At 35.7% G+C, this 21405-nt stretch overlaps 1 protein-coding gene and 1 long non-coding RNA gene across 2 annotated transcripts; one reads left to right on the forward strand and one right to left on the reverse strand.

Moving 5' to 3' along the window:
- Positions 1-9909: 9909 nt before the first annotated feature.
- LOC142622447 (alcohol dehydrogenase 1-like) lies at positions 9910-14867 on the reverse strand. Its single transcript, XM_075795910.1, has 10 exons — positions 14831-14867; positions 14438-14574; positions 11821-11867; positions 11303-11628; positions 11120-11202; positions 10949-11024; positions 10807-10868; positions 10539-10634; positions 10275-10436; positions 9910-10026 (listed from the first exon to the last, which is right to left on the reverse strand). The coding sequence occupies exons 1-10, from the start codon at positions 14865-14867 to the stop codon at positions 9910-9912; spliced, it is 1143 nt and encodes a 380-aa protein (XP_075652025.1).
- A 2104-nt stretch (positions 14868-16971) lies between these two features.
- On the forward strand, positions 16972-20590 carry LOC142641771 (uncharacterized). Its single transcript, XR_012845462.1, has 2 exons — positions 16972-17412; positions 20020-20590. It is a non-coding gene; the product is annotated as an uncharacterized LOC142641771 (long non-coding RNA).
- Positions 20591-21405: the final 815 nt, after the last annotated feature.

Raw genomic sequence — 21405 nt, forward strand, 5'->3', positions numbered from 1 at the left:
AGTATTTTCGAAAGGCTTTGCTATCAAATTGTAAACCATTATCTGAAATGAGAGTATGAGGGATGCCGAACTTGAAAACGATATTCTTTCATACAAACTTTTTTGCTTCCATGTCTCTGATATTTGATAATGGCTCGGCTTCAACCCATTTCGTAAAATAATCTATTCCGACGAGGAGCCATCGCCTGTTTCCTGTCGCTTTGGGGAAGGGTCCAACAATGTCCAAGCCCCATTGAGCAAAAGGCCAAGGGCTAGATAGAGGATTAAGGACTCCCCCTGGTTGATGTATATTTGGAGCGAATCTTTGACATTGGTCACACTTCTTCGCATAATCCTGCGCCTCCCTCTGCATATTTGGCCACCAATAGCCCTGAGTAAGGGCTCTGTGAGCTAAAGACCTTCCCCCCGTGTAACTTCCGCAAATCCCTTTGTGTAACTCTTCCAAAAGTAGCTCCGTTTCCTTGGGGTGCATACATAGCAAATATGGTCCCGAAAAGGAGCATTTGTATAATTTCTAGTCCTCGGATAACCAGAAACGAGTGGCTTTTCTGCGAACTTTATCTGCCTCGGCTTTTTCTCCAAGTAGGATGTCATTTCTGAGAAATGTTACTATTTGGTCCATCCAACTAGGCCCTGTCCTAATTTGAAGAATTCAAGTGGTGTTACCATCTGTCCCAGTGGGTTTCAACAGATCTTCAACAAGGATAACTCATGGTAGACTTTGTGCCGAGGACGTTGCGAGTGTGGCTAATGAGTCGGCATGGGTATTGCCACATCTGGATACATGTAATAGTAAAAAAGACTCAAATTTAGATTGCAGATACCTGACCTGGGTTAGGTATTCTTGCATTCTGGAATCCCTTGCTTCTAGCTTCCTTTCTACTTGGCCTACCACCAATAGCGAATCTGAGAACATTTGCACCGTCTTTCCTCCCATTTTATGAACCATGTTCATCCCTGCGAGGACGGCCTCATACTCTGCTTCGTTGTTGGTGGCCGAGAATCCTAATCTCAAAGATTTCTCAAAAGTGATTCACTCCGGGGATATCAAAACTAGTCCTATACCAGATCCCCTCTGATTTGCTGCTCCATCAACATGTACTTTCCATAATGGAGGCTCTTTGCATGAAATCATGCCTACTGACTTTTTACCCATGCCTTCTTCATAGTCTTCTAACGAAGGCTCAGCAAATTCCGCCACAAGGTCCGCGATGACCTGCCCCTTTACAGAGGTGCGAGGCATATACTTGATGTCGAAAGCTCCTAGGACAGTTCCCCATTTGGCAATTCTTCCCATATAATCCGCACTTCGCAGAATCGATTTAAGAGGGAGTTGTGTAAGGACAACAACCGTATGAGATTGGAAGTAATGGGGAAGTCTTCGTGTAGCATGTACCACCGCCAAGATAGCTTTCTCTAGTGGCAAATAACTCAGCTCAGCCTCATGCAGAGATTTGCTTACATAATAAATTGGTCTCCGGATATTATTGTCATCTCGAATAAGAACCAAACTAACTGCATGGTCAGCCACTGCAATATATGCAAACAGAATTTCATCAACTTCTGGTCAAGACATAACGGGCGGTCGCGAGAGATATTCTTTAAGCTGTTGGAAAGCCACCGTGCACTCCTCGGTCCATTCAAAGCCCTTCAATTTATTCAATAATTGAAAGAAAGGTCTGCATCTGTCCGCGGACCGATATATAAATCGGTTGAGAGCAACGGTCATACCTGTTAGCCTCTGCACTTCTTTAGGATTCCGAGGTGGGTGTAAGCTGTTTATTGCCTTAACCTGAGCAGGATTCACTTCAATTCCCCGGTGAGTCACCATATAACCTAGAAACTTGCCCGATCCCACACCAAAAGAGCATTTAGAGGCATTGAGCCGCAATTTATACTCTCTTAGCTTTTGAAAAGTGTTGCCCAGGTCTTCCAGATGTGCAGAAACTTCTTTACTCTTTACCACCATATCGTCCACATATACCTCAATAGTTTTTCGCAGTTGTGCCTCAAACATTCTCGTCATCATCCTTTGGTAGGTAACCCCTGCATTTTTCAAACCAAAGGGCATGACCTTATAGTGATAATTTCCTGTAGGAGTAACAAATGCAGTCTTCTCCTGGTCCTCTACGACCAAAGGTATTTGGTGATAACCCTGGAAAACGTCAAGAAAACTCATCCGAGGATGCCCAACAGTAGCGTCAACCAATTGATCAATCCGAGGCATTGGGAATGAGTCCTTCGGGCAAGCTTTGTTTAAATCTGTGAAGTCCACACAAACTCTACACTTCCCATTCTTCTTTTTCACCACCACCGTATGGGCTAACCATTCAGGATAAAACACTTCTTTAATAGCACCAGCCTTTTTGAGTTTGAGCACTTCCTCTTTTACAGCTTCGGAGTGTTCCTTGGAGGACCGCCGAGGTGGTTGCCTCCTCGGTACCACAACTGGATTGACCTTTAGATGATGACATATGAAGCTCGGATCAACCCCAGGGGCTTCATACGCATTCCACGCAAATACATCCATATTTTTCCTTAAAAATAAAATCAGCTCCGCTTTCTCTTCCTGTGGCAATTGAACTCCTACCTGAAAGAACTTCTCAGGGTCATCGTCTATGAGAATTTTCTCCAATTCTTCACATGCCGCTTCATCTATCTTTGCTGCAGCAAAAGACTTTGATTGCTATGCTTCTCCGTCAGCCGAGGCCGAGAACTCTGGCTTAGGTCGACGCAGGATTGCAGCCGTGACACACTGTTGAGCCACAGATTGACTCCCAAGTAACTCCACCACTTGGTCTCCAGAATGAAATTTAACCTTGACATGCAAAGTTGAGGAAACAGCTCCTAACGCATGCAGCCAAGGTCTTGCTACAATAGCCGTATAGGGAGAATAGGCATCGACCACGATGAAATCTACGTCTACCACCTCTGGGCCTGATTGTACAGGCAGTCTAATTTGTCCCTTTGGGACGATAGCTCTTCCTTTGAAGCTTATCAAAGGTGAGTCATATGCCGTAAGATCTTCAACTCTTAATTTCAAGCCTCTAAATAGGTCAGGGTACATGATATCTGCGCCACTGCCTTGATCAACCATTACCCTCTTTACATCATAGTCCCCTATTCTCAGGGTTACCACCAAGGCATCATCATAAGGCTGGATAGTCGCCACCTTGTCCTCTTCAGAGAAACTTAGAACTGGTAGGATGCTCGCCTTAATTCTCTTCGGCTGATCCCGTGACTCTTCGGCCAATGTTCGAGCCACAGACATTACCCTGAAAGGAGCTGAGCCAGTCCTTCCAGGTGCCGCAAAAATCACATTGATTGTACCTAAAGGAGGTCTCGACGAAGGGCCGTCGTGGTTTGCCACTCCTGATTGGTTTCCTCGCCCATCAGGCTGATACAGGAACTGCTTTAGCTTTCCCTCCTTAACCAATTGTTCTAAATGATTCCACAAAGTGCGACAATCCTCGGTGGTATGACCCCTTTCTTGGTGATAATGGCAATGGAGATTTTGGTTGCGTCTCAAAGGGTCCCCTGCCATTTTATTTGGCCATTTGAAGAAAGGCTCATACCTTATTTTCTTCAACAGCTGCTGCACTGGTTCTTTGAAGACGGTGTTGACCACCTGTGGGGGTATGTGACTAGCCTGTCTGGAAAAATCCCTTGCGGGCCTATTGTTGTTGTATCTGTCCGACCTGAAATCCCTCCTTTCTTGTCGGATAACCTTCGCTTTGCCTTTTCCCTGCTGCTGATCTTCCTCAACCCTTTTGTACTCGTCGATGCGATCCATCAGTCGACATACGCTTCTGACAGGTTTCTTCGTCAAGGACTTCCTCAAGTCATGCTCCGTCGGTAGGCCGACCTTGAAGGTCCTTATTGCTACATCATCGAAGTCTCCGTCAATCTCGTTGAACATTTCCCAATACTTGTCCGAATACGTTCTTAGGGTTTCCCCTTCCCTCATGGCCATGGATAATAAAGAATCCAATGGCCGAGGAACTCTACTGCACGTGATAAAGCGAGAACCAAATGCTCTAGTAAGCTCTTTGAAAGAACTAATGGAGCCTGCCCTCAAGCCATCAAACCATCTCAAGGCCACGGGCCCCAGGCTAGAGGGGAAGATCTTGCATATCAAGGTCTCATTCTTGGAATGCACTGCCATTCTTTGGCTGAAATGGCTCACGTGCTCCACAGGATCCGTCCGACCATTGTAAATAGTGAAGGCCAGTTGTGTGAAGCGCCGAGGTAACCTCCCTTCCTCCAACCTTCGCGTGAAGGGTGACCTGGAGATTTGGTGCAACGCCTTACCCATTGCGTCATTTCCCAAGCCCCTAGAGGAGTAGTCTCTGCCACGCCTCCCATGCAGATTGTCCTCTTCGGAAGAAAAAGATTCACCTGGGGGAGTTCTGGATCTCTGCCCGTAATTGTCATCCTCGGATCCATCCGAAGAAGGGTTAGAGACCGAAGGAGTTCGCCTCCGCCTTTCGTGACGCAATTTTCTTTTTAGGCCTTCAATCTCCTTCTGCATGGCCCTGGCATTCCTCTCATAAGGAACTCTGCTTCCTCCTTGTGAATGGCTCGCACTCCTGATGGTGTGCGTAGTATGTACACTACCTTCCCGGTTCTCTCCGTGATCAGGATGCAAGAAGTGATCCTCACGCTGGGAGCCTATGGACTCCTCGCTGCGTTGTGGTCCTGATCCTACCATGACGTTCTAAACTTCCTTAAAGACTAAATTCCCACAGACGGCGCCAATTGTAAGGACACAATTTAAAATCCCAATCTAAGACTGGAAGGAAATGGGCTTGAAAAGCCTTTTTTACAATAAATTTGTAGAGGATGGGTTTGTAATCTAGATTTCAAGGATGGTTTAGATAACAAGGAAGAGAACGGGCCTTTGGCCCAATGGCACGAAATAAAGAGTTATTTGCAAGAGTAAGACTGAAAGTTCTTCCTTGGACACAATCTGAGGATAGTTTATAATAGTATTTCCTATGGTTGGATACTATTCTTGATTATCATATACTATTAGCCCTTTTTCTTCTTGAAAAAGCCTCCCTTTGCTTCGTAGGTCTTCCCCTTTATTTATACTTCTTTTTCTTCTCTTCATCATCTTCCACCTCATGGTTGCAATGCAGATTTAGGATACTTGTCCCATCAATTCTTCCCTAAAGCCCGCTGGGGTTAGGGACCAAGTTCTAAACTTCATGCTCAGGTCTCATCCTTCCATCTATGCAGTCAGTATATCAATTACAGAGCTTTTAATGTATGGGCGGTGGTAACAGCTTTACCTTAGATATTCCACCGCTCTTTCTATTGTCCTCCACGTGTACTGTGTATCCATGTAGTCGTAGGATTCTTTATAACATAGCCCGGGGACACTAAACCTCTCTTCCTATGTCCTCGGCTTAACAATCCGATGACAAATCTACTCCTCGGACGTAATTGGTCATTCGTTTATCATATCTTTACTTGGCATTTCTTTATGAGATACATTCAGATACTCCAAGATCATTTTGATGTCTTCAGATTTGGGTTTCTGGCCCAAAAGACTTCGTTGGGCCATCCTTGGTAAATTACTGGGCCCAATGACCCTACACTAACCTTATTTTTTTGGGGGTTTTCTTATAGCATACATGTATATTTTAGGCTAACAAAGTAAGAATTTTTTTAAGAAAAATTTATGTCAATTTAAAAATTTATTTTTGCTATATGAAATTTTAGACAAGACCCATAATTTAAAACATATCATACAAATCAGTTCTTGTTGCAAAACACATAATACAAAAACAAGATTTTCATGAACAAATAATTTAACAAAAACAAAACTTTCATGCTTAGCTATGCCCCTAAAACATATCAACATGAATATTATAAAAAGAAAAGTAACTACTTAAAGAGATGTAAGTCACCTTGTAAAATGATAACCACGGATAGGTATTTGCAAGTGTTGTTCCTTATAATTGTTTGTAGAATGTATGGCACGCATGAATTGAAAATGATTGATAGAATTATGAGGGGAATAAGAGTGAAGAAGAAGGCTGATATAATTTTTAAGGGAAAAGAGTGGAAAATAAGAAACGTGAAAACTAAAGTAATATTGGTGCTGTTTAAATAAGATGCAAGTTTCGTATAAGTTAAATTCTTAGATTTTAAACTGTACTAATAGAAATTGACCAAATACAACAAGGACCATCTCTGCAAAAAATCTCAAAGTATCTTTGTTTTTTTTGTTTACAGTGCACATCAATCATTTATAAATCTCTGCAAATCCTGCAAAGAATCTCTGCAAAATCCTCAGTTTTTTTTTTTTTTGTTTTTTTGTTGTTTACACCGTGCACATCAATCATTTTTTCTTCCATAAATTTTTCTCATGCATGGATAAGAATCTGAATAAGAATATCTATGTACTTTAAATTGTACTAATAAAAATTGACCAAATACAACACAGTTCATAAAAAAACAAAAAGCCAAAGAGATCAACTTTGTGAGGAGACTTGTCACAAGGAGGAGAGATAAAAAGTAAAAAGAATTTCTGAAACCAAATTTTAGGCGTGATATGGTTTTATTGGGAAGGATGAATGGAATCATTTCAAGCAGAAAATAAGAATGAGAGGAAGAGGTGAATATTTTCACAACAAATTATAAGTGTCAGGTTGTTACTAGTTGCTATTGTTAGGGCAAAAAAGTATCTTAGCGTTGGGTTCAAATTTAAACCAATAACAACTAACCACCTATGATTTATTGTAAAAATATTGTAAAAATAAAAATGTTGTGTACGTTTTTTTTTCCTTTTATTTTGGCAATGCCACTGCAAAGAATCTCTGCAAAATTCTTAGTTTTTTTGTTGTTTACACTGTGCACATCAATCATTTTTTTTCCATAAATTTCTCCCATGCATGGATAAGAATCTGAATAAGAATATCTATGTACTTTAAATTGTACTAATAAAAATTTATCAAATACAACACAGTTCATAAAAAAACAAAAAGCCAAAAAGATGAGGAGACTTGTCACAACACAGTTTATAAAAAAACAAAAAGCCAAAAAGATGAGGAGACTTGTTACATGGAGGAGGGATAAAAAGTAAAAAGAATCTCTGAAACCAAATTTTAGGCGTGATATGGTTTTATTAGGAAGGATGAATGGAATCATTTCAGGCAGAAAATAAGGATGAGAGGAAGAGGTGAATATTTTCACAACAAATTATAAGTGTCAGGTTGTTACTAGTTGTTATTGTTAGGGCAAAAAATTATCTTAGCATTAGGTTCAAATTTGAACCAACAACAACTAACCACCTATAATTTATTGTAAAAATAAAAATGTTGTGTACGTTTTTTTTTTTCCTTTTATTTCGGCAATGTCACTGCAAAGAATCTCTACAAAAATCTCAGTTTTTATTTTATTTTTTATTTATGGTACACATCAATCATTTTTTCTCTTCTATAACTTTCTTTCATGTACGTTTTAGAATTTAAGTACTTTGAATAATAATCAAACGATACTTGAATTTGTTTCAGACAGATGGACAAGACAAGAATCAAACACTCAGCGTACTTGAGTTTGTCGTTTTCCCCTCCGGCACTGCCATTGCCACAATTAATTTTCTTTTTTTTTTTTAAATTTTTTTTCCCATTTTTGGCAATTGCATTTGCACAATATTTTTTTTCTTTCCCCTATTTCGGCAACACCATGGCCACAATTCTTTTTTTTTTTCCCTATTTCGGCAATCCCATTGCCATAATTCTTTTTTTTTTCCTCTTTCTTCTTATTTCGGCAATACCATTGCCACATTTCCCTTTTTTTTTTTTTTTTTTCCCTCCCCCTATTTCGGCAATACCATTGCCACATTTTTTTTTCTCTCCCCCTATTTCGGCAATACCATTGCCACAATTCCTCTTTTTTTTTTTCATGGCCACAATTCTCTTTTTTTTTTTTCCTATTTCGGTAATCCCATTGCCATAATTCTTTTTTTTCCCCTATTTCGGCAATACCATTGCCACATTTCCTTTTTTTTCCCCCCTATTTCGGCAATCCCATTGCCATAATTCAATTTTTTTTTCTTCTCCCTCCATTTTCGGCAATGGGATTGCCACAAACCTTTTTTATTTTTTCCTTTTGGGCACTCGCGCATGGGCACTCAGTGGAGCGGGCAGGACTGGGCAGAAGGAATTTCGGCAACACCGTTGCCGAAATTCCAAAATTTCTCTCTCCTCAATTTCTATTTTCTCTCTCATACTTTTCTTCGAATTTCGGCAACACCGTTGCCGAAATTCACTTTCTCTCCTCATTTTCCCAAATAACTTCGAACAGTGACTATAACCCCAAAAAACTTCACTTTTACCAATATTTACCCAAAAGACTCCAGAATGGGGTGTGAGAAGTTTAATCTAAGGTCTACAAGACTTTTGGGTACACCCTACATAATAGTTTTTGAATGCCAATTTATTAGGATTCATTCATTAGTTTTGTGTTCGTGAGCTTTTTTTTTTTTTTTTTTTTTTTTTGAGAAATTGTGTCAGTGTGCTAAAAAGAAATTGTAAGATTTTTATTTTTTAATAAAATGTTAGGTTTTCTAATAAATTATTTTTCTTTAAATTTTGTTTGAAATTTCATGAAATTTTCTTGGGAACAAATAGAGATGGAGGAAGGATGATTTCATTATATAAGTTTGAGTGTAAGTCCAATTTAGTTAGTGAGTCCAAAAGTCACGTGTGGTGCAAGTGCTTACATTTTTCATTGGACCTAAAAATTATACAAAAGGCAATGAATTGAGTGTAAGGTATTTTTAAAATTGTGGAGGCAAGGGTTCAATCATATGGTCCTGTAGTTTTGGCATTAAACATAATCGGGGCAATAGTTTAAAGTTTTGGCATTAAACATAATCGCGGGTTGATAGTTTAAGTTGAAAATCTGTAATTTGCCTTTTCTTCCATATAGTAAGATTTGAACTGATGGAATGCCATTCGCTCTATGATTGTTAACATTAGTGTACGCTCCTTTACACCTGAATTATTTCACAACTATAGAGTTTTATCAATTGAACCAACTGAAATCACTCCATTTTTTAAAATTATTATATAGGGAAATAGTGGAGGGGAAAATTTGTGGGATTTGATTCCCAAGTATGAGACACCATAAAGGCAATCATTACTGCTGGACTTGAGCTTATCACATTGACTAATATTATTCAATATACCGTAATGGTAAACAAGCGCATTGAGTACTTGAACATTTTAAGTGCCTTGAACATAAGGATTTAGGAAGAGTTCATAAGCAAAGAAGGAAAGAATTTACTCCTAATTGGCTTAGAGGAAAATCAGAAAATTTCTCTAATTTAGTACATTCGATTGAGAAAAACTATTTTTATGTACAGTGTCTGATGGTTATATAAGAGATTTGAGATTCAATCCCTACCTACACCAAAAACCGATTGATGTCTTAGTCTGATAATGAAGAGTTATCATCATAAGTGGATGCTATAGATTGAAATTCTAAAAAAAAAAAAAAAAATTTATGTTCGAGAATCAATAGTTAAGGAGGAAAGGGAAGTTTACAGCCCACTATTACCCTGTGAATACATATACGGAAAAAAATTTCAAAATAACAACGATATAAATATACCCATCCATAAAAATATTACAATAGGCAAGAAAAACATGGATAAAATTCTTAGTTGTTGGATAGATAAAACAAACAAAGTAACATAAACTCTTTGTTCTCTTTACATAAAAAATATTACAATAGGCAAGAGGAACATAGATAAAATTCTTAGTTGTTGGATAGATAAACAAACAATGTCCATAAACTCTTTGTTCTCTTTACATATAAGCTTATAATTCTTATTCAAATCTCTAGGGAGATCTCACGCCACCAGTGATGCACACCATCTTGATTAGTAATGTTTTAAGCATCCATACGAATGACGCATCGGATAGACTCCCCTTTCAGCATGTAATCAAACGCTTTGTTAATCTCTGAAAAAGGGACTGAGTGAGTGATAAATTTCTCCAGTTCTAACTCCTGCAACATCAATTGACTGTGTCATTTACAAAGTCTTATAAAAACAAAGAATTAGGTCTGCCTGTTCTGTAAAAGTAACAATCACATGACTACACATAATAATACGCAATAGCACTTACTCAAAGTATGACTATTTCATAATAATCTAAGAAAGTTGCATTATGCCTACTCCATTTTCAGTTGGTTATAGGAAATATGTGTATGAACCAGAACAATGCAATGGTTCATGAACAAAAGCATAAGCTTACCTTTTGCATATACTTTTCCACCCGAGCAGGGATATCGGTACGGGGCTTGTAATTGCCAAAAAAGGTGCCCTTAAGTGTCCTCTCATTCAAAAAATTTAAAGGATGAGTCTTGAATGCGTCTTCTTTATTTGGTACTCCAACAAGTACAGCAACACCCCAACCCTGAGAAAAATGAAAATTTTAGTCTCTTAAGGAAACGAATTGGGAGGCTTGGGAGCAGTTCCGTAATAAGAGAGTAGGGATATAAATTCGTTAAATGATTACATCATGAACGCATTCAAATGCTGAGATCATGGCCTGGAAGCTCCCAGTACATTCAACAGCCCGATCCACTCCTCCATTGGTCATCTCAGCAATTACCTATAATTGAGAAGGCATAACCCTCATTAGTTTAGAAGGCTGAGAAGTGTAAACATTTTAAACAGAAAATATGTACTAAAAAAGAACAGAACATATAGGAAAAACCCAAAATACATGTTAGTCATGCCAACTGATTAATCATGAAATAGCAAGTCATGGCGTCCAAACTAACCTCTTGAACTGGCTTGTCATGATCTTTTGGATTCACAAAATCAGTAACACCAAACTTTTTGGCTGCCAAAGAGGTTAAGAATCAAAACCATCTCCAACATGTAAATAGGAACATATATTTATGTATACCATTAATGACTCACCCTCATTGAAACGATCAGGGTTCAGATCAACACCAATGATTCTTCCAGCCCCAGCCATCCTTGCGCCTTCACAAGCCTAAAATATCAGCACAAGATTAGAGATATAGAAGACCATTCTAATCCTTTTGCAGTTGCCAAAAATCATAGAACATAGCAAAAAAGAAAACTCACTGCAAGGCCAACAGCACCCAATCCAAAGACAGCTACAGATTGACCCTTCTTGGGTTTTGCAACATTCAAAGTGGCACCCATACCTACAGGCATAAAAACAAATAGATCAATGGAAAGTAAAAATTAGTATGAATATCATCACTGATATTGTTATTATTCTTCAAATGAAGAACTCCTCCAGACCTGTGGATACTCCACAACTAAGCACACAAACTTTGTCAAGTGGGGCCTCAGGGTTGATCTTGGCAACACAGCCAGCGTGAGCAATAGTGTATTCGCTAAATGTGGAGGTGCCAAGAAAGTGGTAAATGGGCTGTCCATTTTTGGAGAATCTTGTCTTTCCATCATTGAGCAAAACACCTCTCTCAGTATTGATCCGAAGAGTGTCACACAAATTGCTCTCCTCTGATTTACAGTGGCTGCATTTCCCGCATTCTCCAGTGAAGATAGGGAGGACATGGTCTCCTGGTTGGAGCTCAGTCACACCCTCCCCTACACTCTCCACAATTCTGAGCAACAACGATACAATCAATTAGTACTTGTTCACTCCACTAAAAAACTATTTACTAAAAATTAAGGCTTCAGAAATTAATTCAGTTCATGAATATTGGAAATAAACTTAACTGAGAAAACATTATATTTAATTACTTAAGACTCTCAAACCAACTAGACTACCCGTCAAAATTTAGAGCTATACATACCCTCCCGCTTCATGACCAAAAATGCGAGGAAACATCGGTGTTTGCCCCTGCAATATAATGGAACATTTTAGTTTCAACTGCGAAATGAATACAACCTCAACCGCACCAGTATAATTTGAGCATGTAATTAGTTTACCAATCTATCAGTAAATATATTCATCAAATCCAGTTTATAAATTACATGGAAACAGCATGGCTAATTACAAGCATTTTTTTTCCCACCTTAATACCAAGTTAGATCTCAGAATTAAAGGAATAAAAAAAAAACAAATGACTGAATAATTACAAATATAACAGAATTTATCACTTTGTACTAATTCCATATGTTAAAATTTGCACAGTATGGAATATCTTAAAAATATGTACTTGGCTCGTCAAGCCTTAAAAAAATAACATAATTTTAAGTTCCAAAATCTTTGGCACCCAATAAAATAATTTATATATACTACTATGTTTATTGCTCTTATATATATATAGGTAAAGTTGAGAGAAAATTCAATTAGATTTTACAATTGAAGTCTAATTTTGTGCTATGTGTTCTAAATTATTTATTTTTAGAGAGAAATTTATTTCTTAATTTTTGAGTTAAATATGAGATCACATCATAAATATCCATCTAAGTGAGTTATTGCATACAAAAACCAATCAGTCTAGAATTAATGAACATAAAAACTTTAAAAAATGGAAAATTTACATTTTCTACCTAAATATTTTTACAAGACTTTCTAAAGAATTAAAAAAAAGAATGAATATCAATAATATTTAAATTATATATGTAAGAATTATACTATGCATATTAATGTATATCTTTTAAGTAATCCCATGCATATACATGGGGTTACAAGTTAGTAGTTACTATATATATATATATATTAATAGGTAAAACTTTAGAAAAAGTTTAATTAGAATTTGAAATTAGAATCCAATTTTGTGCCATGTGTCTAAATTTAGAGAAATTATTAGATTCACCAGGAGGACTGCTGATGTGGTCCTCCTTGACCTCTCAACCAATAATATGCAGTTATTTATGCAAATGTGATATCATCTAGTAATTTTTATTTTTTATTCTTTGTGCTGATTAGGAAGTTCAAACATATATTTGTATAGATGACATCATCTCATTGGTCAGGGAGGACCACATTAGCAAGAAATTATAAGGTCCTCATGGTGGACAAGTGATGTGGTCCACCATTCTAGTAAAAAACTCACACTTGTTTAAAATTGTGGAGTTTTAAATAAAAACTAAATACTGACTCAGCAATTTTAAATAGGTGAGAGTTTTTTACTGGAATGGTGAACCACATCACTTGTCCACCATGAGGACCTTATAATTTCTCCACATCAGCAGTCCTTCTAGTATAAATAATAATTTTTCCTAAATTTATGTGAAAAATACACCATAATTATTCACTTAAGTTTGTGCCATGTGTTCACTTAAATTTTTTAATCTTTGTGTCAAGTGAGTTAATGAACGTAAAATATTAAGAATCTAATATTAACGAACTATAATTTAAAAAAAAAAAACTAATCACATATACTTAATAAAAATTATCACACAACAAAGATTACATCATATTCTATCTTATTAAAAATTAGAAAAAAAATCATAAGTAGTTTTAAATTTTGGGTAAGAATTTTAATATGTGACTAATTGTATTTACTTTTAAACAAAATAATTTAACTAATTATTTATAGTTTTATGATAAAAATTGTGTTTAATTTTAATACTTAATAAAAATCATCACACAACAAAAATCACCACACATTCTATCTTATTAAAAATTAGAAAAAAAAAAATCGTAAGTAGTATTAAATTTGGGTAAAAATTTTAATATGTGACTAATTGCGTTTACTTTTAAAAAAATAATTTAACTAATTATTTATATTTTTATGATAAAAATTGTGTTTAATTTTAAATGTATTTAGATGTATGCATGTGTTACATGCAATTTTTTTTAATAATTTGATTAATAATTTATATTTTTATAATAAAAATTGTATCTAAACATGTCATTTTTGGATTTTGTTTTTCATGTTATCTAAGTAGCTGCAGGTTAGACAAGTGTAAGGTTTATGTTTGAAGAGATATTCTTGTATTTAGAGAAACCTAGATCAATGAAACGAAGAAGAAAAATTTACCGCCCCTTTCTTTTCATGTATTTGGAGAAGTATAGAATCAATAGAGAAGAACAGGAAAAAGTACTCATGTTGCTGTTTTGGCTTGGAGGAAACTAACCCAGCTGATAACATAATGCTATTTCATGCTTTAGATCTTGCTTTTATTCTCTATACCCATTTGAAACGATTATGGTCTAAAAATTGTTTTATGTTCTTTCACACTACACTTAAAAAATACTCCTATTCTTTCACTTTTTTTTCCCTACACGAACTTTCATATTATTTATAGAGCAATGCTAGTTACTAGTTAATAGGCAACATGGGATTTTATGGGGAATTGCTATGTAATTCAATCTAAAAAAAGAAAAAGAAAAAAGTTAATGGATGAAACCTTTTATATGAAAAGAAAAAAGTATTACCATAAAAATATAAACTTTTCATATTTTTTATTAAAATGGTTATTAAAACTTTTCTAAAAGTATAATCTGAAATCCATTACCTTGGCTTCCCAGAAGTAAACATCAGTGTGGCAAAGAGCAGTGAAGAGAATCTTCATGCGAACTTCATTTGCCTGAGGTGGTGCCAACTCCACTTCTTCAATCACTAAAGGCTTTCCAGCCTCCCATGCCACCGCGGCTTACATTAAAAATACATACCCAACTTAGTCAATTAATTTCAACACATCGTCAAAAGTTCAAGAATGAAGCAAGAGACATCATTTGACTATTTCTAAAAGTTTTAGTCACAGAGTTGATTTAAAAAAAAAAAAAAAAATACAGAAAATAAATAGTAACAGAAATGTGAAAGACAGTGACTACTGAGCACTGAAGCCAGAAAAAAAACTTAAGTATATATAAAAGCCAATAACAAAAACATGATCATCTTGACTCACCTTTGCACTTAATCACCTGACCGGCTGTGCTTGACATGGCTAACTTGAATGACAACGACTGATATTGTCTGACTGAAGTTTGTTCACTTTTGTTTTGAAGGTGTGTGCTTTGTTTTGTCTCTCTGTTGTGGTACTTATACTGTTGGTCTAGACTTATTAAGGAAAAGCCCAACTAAGATTTTATCTTTATCTATCAATATCTAAATAAATACGGACTAGCCCAACTAAGATTTTATCTTTTATCTATCAATATCTAAATAAATACGGACTATCATCAGTTTTAGGATATATTTAGATTTTTAAATAAAAATAGGTTATTTTTAAATTATTGATGCCCTAATTAAATCTAGAGAAATGATATATCCACAACATTTTTACAACAAATCCTAAGTGGCAGGATGTTACTGGTTGTTATTGTTGGGGCAAAAAAGTAATCTTAGTGTTAGGTTCAAATTTGAACCAATAACAACTAACCACCTATGATTTGTTGTAAAAATGTTGTGGACATAACACCTCTCATTTTACAATGAGAAACGATATGTCCACAACATTTTTACAACAAATCCTAAGTGGCAGGTTGTTACTGGTTATTATTGTTGGGTCAAAAAAGTAATCTTAGTGTTATATTCAAATTTAAACCAATAACAACTAACCACCTATGATTTGTTATGAAAATGTTGTAAAAATATTGTGGACATAGCACATCTCTTTTATAATACATAAAGTTTGGCTTTAAACATGATCAACTATATGAATATTAAATATCGCATTGTAATGCGCATTCATGACTCAAAGTCATTGTATATGCTTCTCAAAAAAAAAAAAAAAAAGTCACTGTATACAATTTTCACTTAAATGTGGTTTAGTAAGTCTTATATATTGCATATGAGAAGTACACGTGTTATTTTTTTACTATTGGTTGTACCCTTGGGTTATAATTAAATTTGTAGTCAAACTTTGTTCATATATATATATATATATATATATATATATATATATATATATATTTTGATAAACTGCAATTCATTAAACAACTATATTCAAATAAAATAGAGACAATTATATGTTTACATTTATTATTCATGTAAAACGTACACATTATGCTCCACCTCTTGGATTAAGAATTTTAAATAATTTTAATCCTCAACTTCTAACTCAATAATAAATCCCCCCAAAAAATAAATAAAACTCAATAAATTTGGGAATGCATAAAAATTAAATTGCTGGATTCCCACTTACCAAACGCCACATATGTGGCGTTTGGTACGTGGGAATCCACATTACTCTTGGCATCTAAATTCCTAGGAATGTGATTCCTAGGAATCACATTCCTAAGAATGTAGTTATTCCTATGTTTGGTTTCATTGGGAATATCTTAAGATTCCTAGGAATGTGAGATAATAATGTTTGGTTTATTCTCATGAATCTTAAATGAATTATTTATTTTTCCTATTCTATCCTTAGATTTGAATGTGAACTACCACATCCTTAAAAAAAAAAAAAAAAACTTCCTCTAGATAAATAATGAAAAACCAAATATAAACAATTAATTATAAAAAATTCATTAAAATTATAGTCTAACATTTCAAAATGACAGGTATAATACAAAAATAACTATTTAAATTATCAAATACTTTTATTCTTAATAATAATTTTAAAAGAGTTTAATCCATAATAATTTGTTTTATATTTTATCTTAATTGATTAAATGATAATGAAAAAGGGTTAAAATTGTCAATCTATAAAAAATACAGTTTCCTTTTAGCTTTAATCTGATTCCCACTGCTTTTAAAGGGAATCCACATTCCCACTAAGAGGGGAATCCACATTCCCTTGGCATCTGATTCCTTAGGGTGATTTGCAACCAAACATGGGAATCTTTAAACATTCTTGGGAATCTTAAAATATTACCCCGTATCAAACGTCACATCAAAGTAATAAGGAATTTTAAGGACCTGTTTGGAAGCTCAATTTGAGTAATGTTGTTTAAAATAATGTAAAAATATAGTTTAAAAATACAGAATAATGTGTTTCGTAACGTGATTTAAATAGATATGTTGGAGTTTCCAAATATGAAGTTGTGTGTTTGGTACGTTTGCTTTTTTTTTTTTTTTTTAAAGCTTCCACCAGTAATGTGAGTTATGATTACACATCAGAGGACAACACACAAAATGGTCCAACATCTCACACCACACAACACCCTCCCCTGTTTCTCTTGCCTCTGTTCCACATCTCTACCTCACTTTTCACTTCTCTCTTTGCAATACCAAACCAACATCTTCGATACCCATTTGCAGATGCAGCTCTAAGAGTGAATCCAATCATCTTTTTTCCTAAATTCACTAGGAGCTGATCAGGCAGAACGCAAGCGGCAACAAGATTAGCACATTGCGTACTCTTCCCACATCTCCATCGACGCAGACGACGATTGAAGGCTGGGCTTTAGCTTCCGTCGGATCTCCTCCAAACGGGGCCGTAACCCTCCCTACCCCAGCAACAGCTAGGGCTTTCGCCACCGCCGAAGGCAGGTGAAGAATGTTCCACTTCACCGCCGAAAACCCAAGGTCTTCCTCCAAATCTAGGTTCGAAATGCACTTTCCCCTTGGTTCTTAATGGGTGTTTGTAACAAGACTGTTGGTTTGCTCCATTTTTATCTGCAACACCCACCATGGATGAACCTTTTAGGAGTTCCTTTTTACTTTTTCTTTCTTCTTCTTCTTCTTCTTCTTTTTTTTGGGTAATTTTTGTTAGATATGAGTTTAGGCTAACCTTGGTTGTTTTCTTTTTGAATAGTTTTTCTACTCCAGCATACTTCAATCACCCCCGCTTTGATAGTGTTTTGATTTTGTGCATTTACTTTATTTTGGATAACAAATGCAAAGAAGGATTCTGATTTATAATATGTTTCTTTTCTCTAAATATATCAGTCCCAAGACTTGAGTACCCAAAAGAATCCAAAGGGCCTATGGATTTAGGAAAAAAAAGAAGGCAAAATAGAAATCTAGGAAAAATGACTATTGCATATAATCTAAATAATCTCTACATGCTTCACTAGGATCATACCATGATAAAGTTGCCACAATTCTTCCCATCTGCCCAGAAGTAATTGTTTGTAAGATGCCCTGGAACACCTGCTGGAATAGGCTTATCAATTGGTTGTGAAGCAGCCGTGTCATGTATAACACTTGTGTTAGCCATGTGGAGAAACACGCAACTTTTATTATCTAGTATATGATTTAACAGATGGTATTATAATTTACAAGACATCAACAGCATACAAATTTCCTATCTCTCTAAATCTTAGGATAAAAATGGTCTGTCCTTCCATATAAACTTTTTCCACATGGACCTTTGCACTATGTGATCTCACCTTTTGTGATGATTGATTTTCCACGGGGTCTAATTTTTATAACCAAAACTCACCTCAAAGATAGACCCTTGTAATGTATGTTGTGGTGCAAGATTTGGGTGTTTTTGTTTAGGCAAGCGATAGGTCTGATGGGTTTCGGTGTTATGGTGTAAGATATGGGTGTTTTTGTATAGTGAAGCAGGTTTTGTATTTTTTCCAAATATTTTTTTTTTGTTTGTACTTCTATTTTATTGTCAATGTCTATAAAAATTCATTAGGATTGGGCTGCCTATTGATGGTTACTTGCAGGTGACGTGTATATATTGCTAGCAGTGTACTTTGTTACTTGCACATAGTTTATATTGCCTTATCAATAAATAAAGAGGAATTTGGTATATTTCATTAGATACTTTGGATTGTATCAACATCAGTCATGTTTATCATTGGCTTTATATACCCTGTTTCTTTTAGTTTGCATTATGGCACTATGTGGCACTAGTTTCTGTTATGGAACCTTTCTAATTTTATTTAGTATGTTGCTTATTTTAGTTAATCATATTATGTGAGCTTCCTCCCAAACATTTTGTCTCTAACGTTAAACCTCTACGAGATTCACTCAGTCTTCTCTTCAGGTCTGTTGCACTTCTTTGATTTACATTTATTATTTATACATATATAATTGTATTTGTTGTCCTCATGTCAAATACATAGTTTCCTTGGATTGGCATATGGATTGAAATTTATATAATGATGAAAAAGGTGAGACAGGAAAAAGGTTTGAAATTTTTTTTATTTGCTACCATGACCATGTGCCTTTGGCATGATTATTCTTAAAGAGGGAAGTCCACCTTTGTTGGTCCAAATAGTAAGGCTCATTACATCTTGTATACTAACACAAAAAGGTGTTGATATATGGTATTCTTTATCGTTATCTAAGCTCCTTTTGTATAGACCCTAGTTGCTCTCTTTTTTTGGGAAAGTTGTAGACCCTTGTAGTTGTTTTGGTGTCGTAAGTTTTAGAGATGCTGTAGTTGTATTGATGTTTTACTGCTGCTAGGTGTGTTCTGAACTATTTTGAACTACTTGATTTCTTGTTTTTGTGCTACTGCTACATCCTATTGCTTTTATCAATTTACGGGAACTTATGCATGATTACTTGATTTAGCAATCTAATTCTTACTTGTGCACGTGCCTTGGCAGACGCGGTGATTGATTCAATAGAGTTTGTCAACAATATGAATTTTAGTTGGATTTTGTTTCGTAATTTGTTCTTTCCCTGCATCATGTGTTGTTTTATGAAAAATAATGATTTTTCCTGGTTTCATGTTGAGTGCATAGTTATTTAGAAAACTATCTTTGATGTTTGTTTTGTAATTTCTATGTTTTTTATGTAGGTGTAAGGGCTACTTTTAGCATGGGGGGATGATCTTGCACAAGTGAATTAATTTTAATGTTTCCGTGTAACTTTGTGTGTGTTTTCCATTAAATTTTAATTTAATTTGCTTTAGTATTGGAGTAAAGTGGCCAACTAACCAACCTTGAATTGGGCAGATTGTCTAAGATTGCTTCTTTATAATGGCTGTCATAGAGAATAACCAAAAATCAATCCATCAACAGATGTTGGATTCATAAAAGATCTTTGTCTACATAGTGATGGATTCGGAAATGATCTTTTCACATTGGAAATACATGTTACCACGTTGCAAGTTTTGGACAAAACACTTTATATAATACATATTCCAATTGTGGGATGATAACCTATGTAGTGAACTCGTGGCTATGTGCAATCTTTTATACTTTATAGCACAGTGAATTTAATGCTCTTTCGTCTCTTTTGCAGATGTCGGAAGCTGGACGTACTGATATTGACGATGGGCTTAGGTTTTGAAATGTGAACTGCTTGTGTGGCATCCGAGCAAGCGTCAAGATTTCGGATAAGTGAAATGAGAATCGATACAGGCTCTACCAATGTTGCTTAAGGGATCAATGTTGTTTTTTTGAATGGTGTATTCCATTAAACATGCCATCCTCATATGCAGAGGATTTCCAGCAACTACAAATAGAGCTGTGTGTATTGTAAGAGGAATTGAAGGTCATGCATGAGACGGTCCAACCCATTGTTGAGATGAAAAGAATGGTGAAGATTATGTTCATTGGATGGTGATTGCTATTCACGGCTGTTGCACTACTGCTCACTATCTCAACGCTGTAAAAGAGACCATATACGTTGCTCACGAAGTGTTTCCTTACTGCGCATATTTCCCTATGGTTTTTGACATAGCAGCCTCTTGTATCTTGCTACTGCTACCCGTATGTATGTTTAAACTGTTTGCATAAACCTGTTTAGCAACTTCTCTAGTATATATTAAACATATTACCATCTTATTAATTCCACGTACCATTTTCTGCAATTAGCACCATTGATACAAAACTAAACTTAATGGGAGTGCATTTTAATGGTGATCAGACTGAAGATTGATGAACCCAAATGCACAATAGTATTGGTTAAATTTTGGATTTGAGTTTAGGGACCAAAACAGTATTGCCAATGGAAGTGCTAATCCAGTAATCACGTCCAGCCATTATCTTCTTCCTATGTTAGCCCTAGTTTCCCTACACGCCTATGAAACACCAATGAAATAGAGAAACTGAATCCTATCTATATGAGGAGTCCATGCCATCCAACATCTTAGTATGCTATCTTCCCTTGTGTAAGATTTACATGAATCTAACAAAGTCCACACACACACACAAGCATAGTTGTTAAATGCATAAAGATGCATAGTTTACCAGTAACCAAGGAAATCACAATGACCGGCATCTAAGGTCTTTGAGGACCTCATGTAAGAGATTCATGTAGACCACTGTAAAAAGTGATGGCTCTCTTTAAATAAAACTGTGTTTTTTATTGAAGAAAACTGAGCAATACAACCCACACAATTGAATAAAATACAATCGCCTACCTATTTATATACAAGAGCTATCAAATAAAACTAAAGAAAAACTAATTTCCACTTTTGAAGGGAAAAGTGGTTACAAGCTTATCCTACAACTACCTATGATTACAAGAATTTATATCACAACCTTATCTCCCCAAGCCACGTGGAAAAAATTCCTCATAACTATGTCTAAACAAGTCATGGTAAGGTATGGCTTCTATTGTCTCCATTAAGTAGCTCATGTCCATTACCTCATGCTCTACCCTTGGGATCGTGGTCTAGCCTTT

The sequence above is a fragment of the Castanea sativa genome, chromosome 1 (genome assembly GCF_040712315.1).
Source record: "Castanea sativa cultivar Marrone di Chiusa Pesio chromosome 1, ASM4071231v1".
NCBI classification, from domain to species: domain Eukaryota; kingdom Viridiplantae; phylum Streptophyta; class Magnoliopsida; order Fagales; family Fagaceae; genus Castanea; species Castanea sativa.

Coding starts and splice junctions, on each gene's coding strand:
- LOC142622447 (XM_075795910.1), bottom strand. CDS start 14,867: ATGTCAAGCACAGCCGGTCAGGTGATTAAGTGCAAAG. Junction 11,025..11,119: donor TGGGTGCTGTTGGCCTTGCA/GTGAGTTTTCTT, acceptor CTGATATTTTAG/GCTTGTGAAGGCGCAAGGAT. Junction 10,869..10,948: donor CCCTGATCGTTTCAATGAGG/GTGAGTCATTAA, acceptor CCTCTTTGGCAG/CCAAAAAGTTTGGTGTTACT.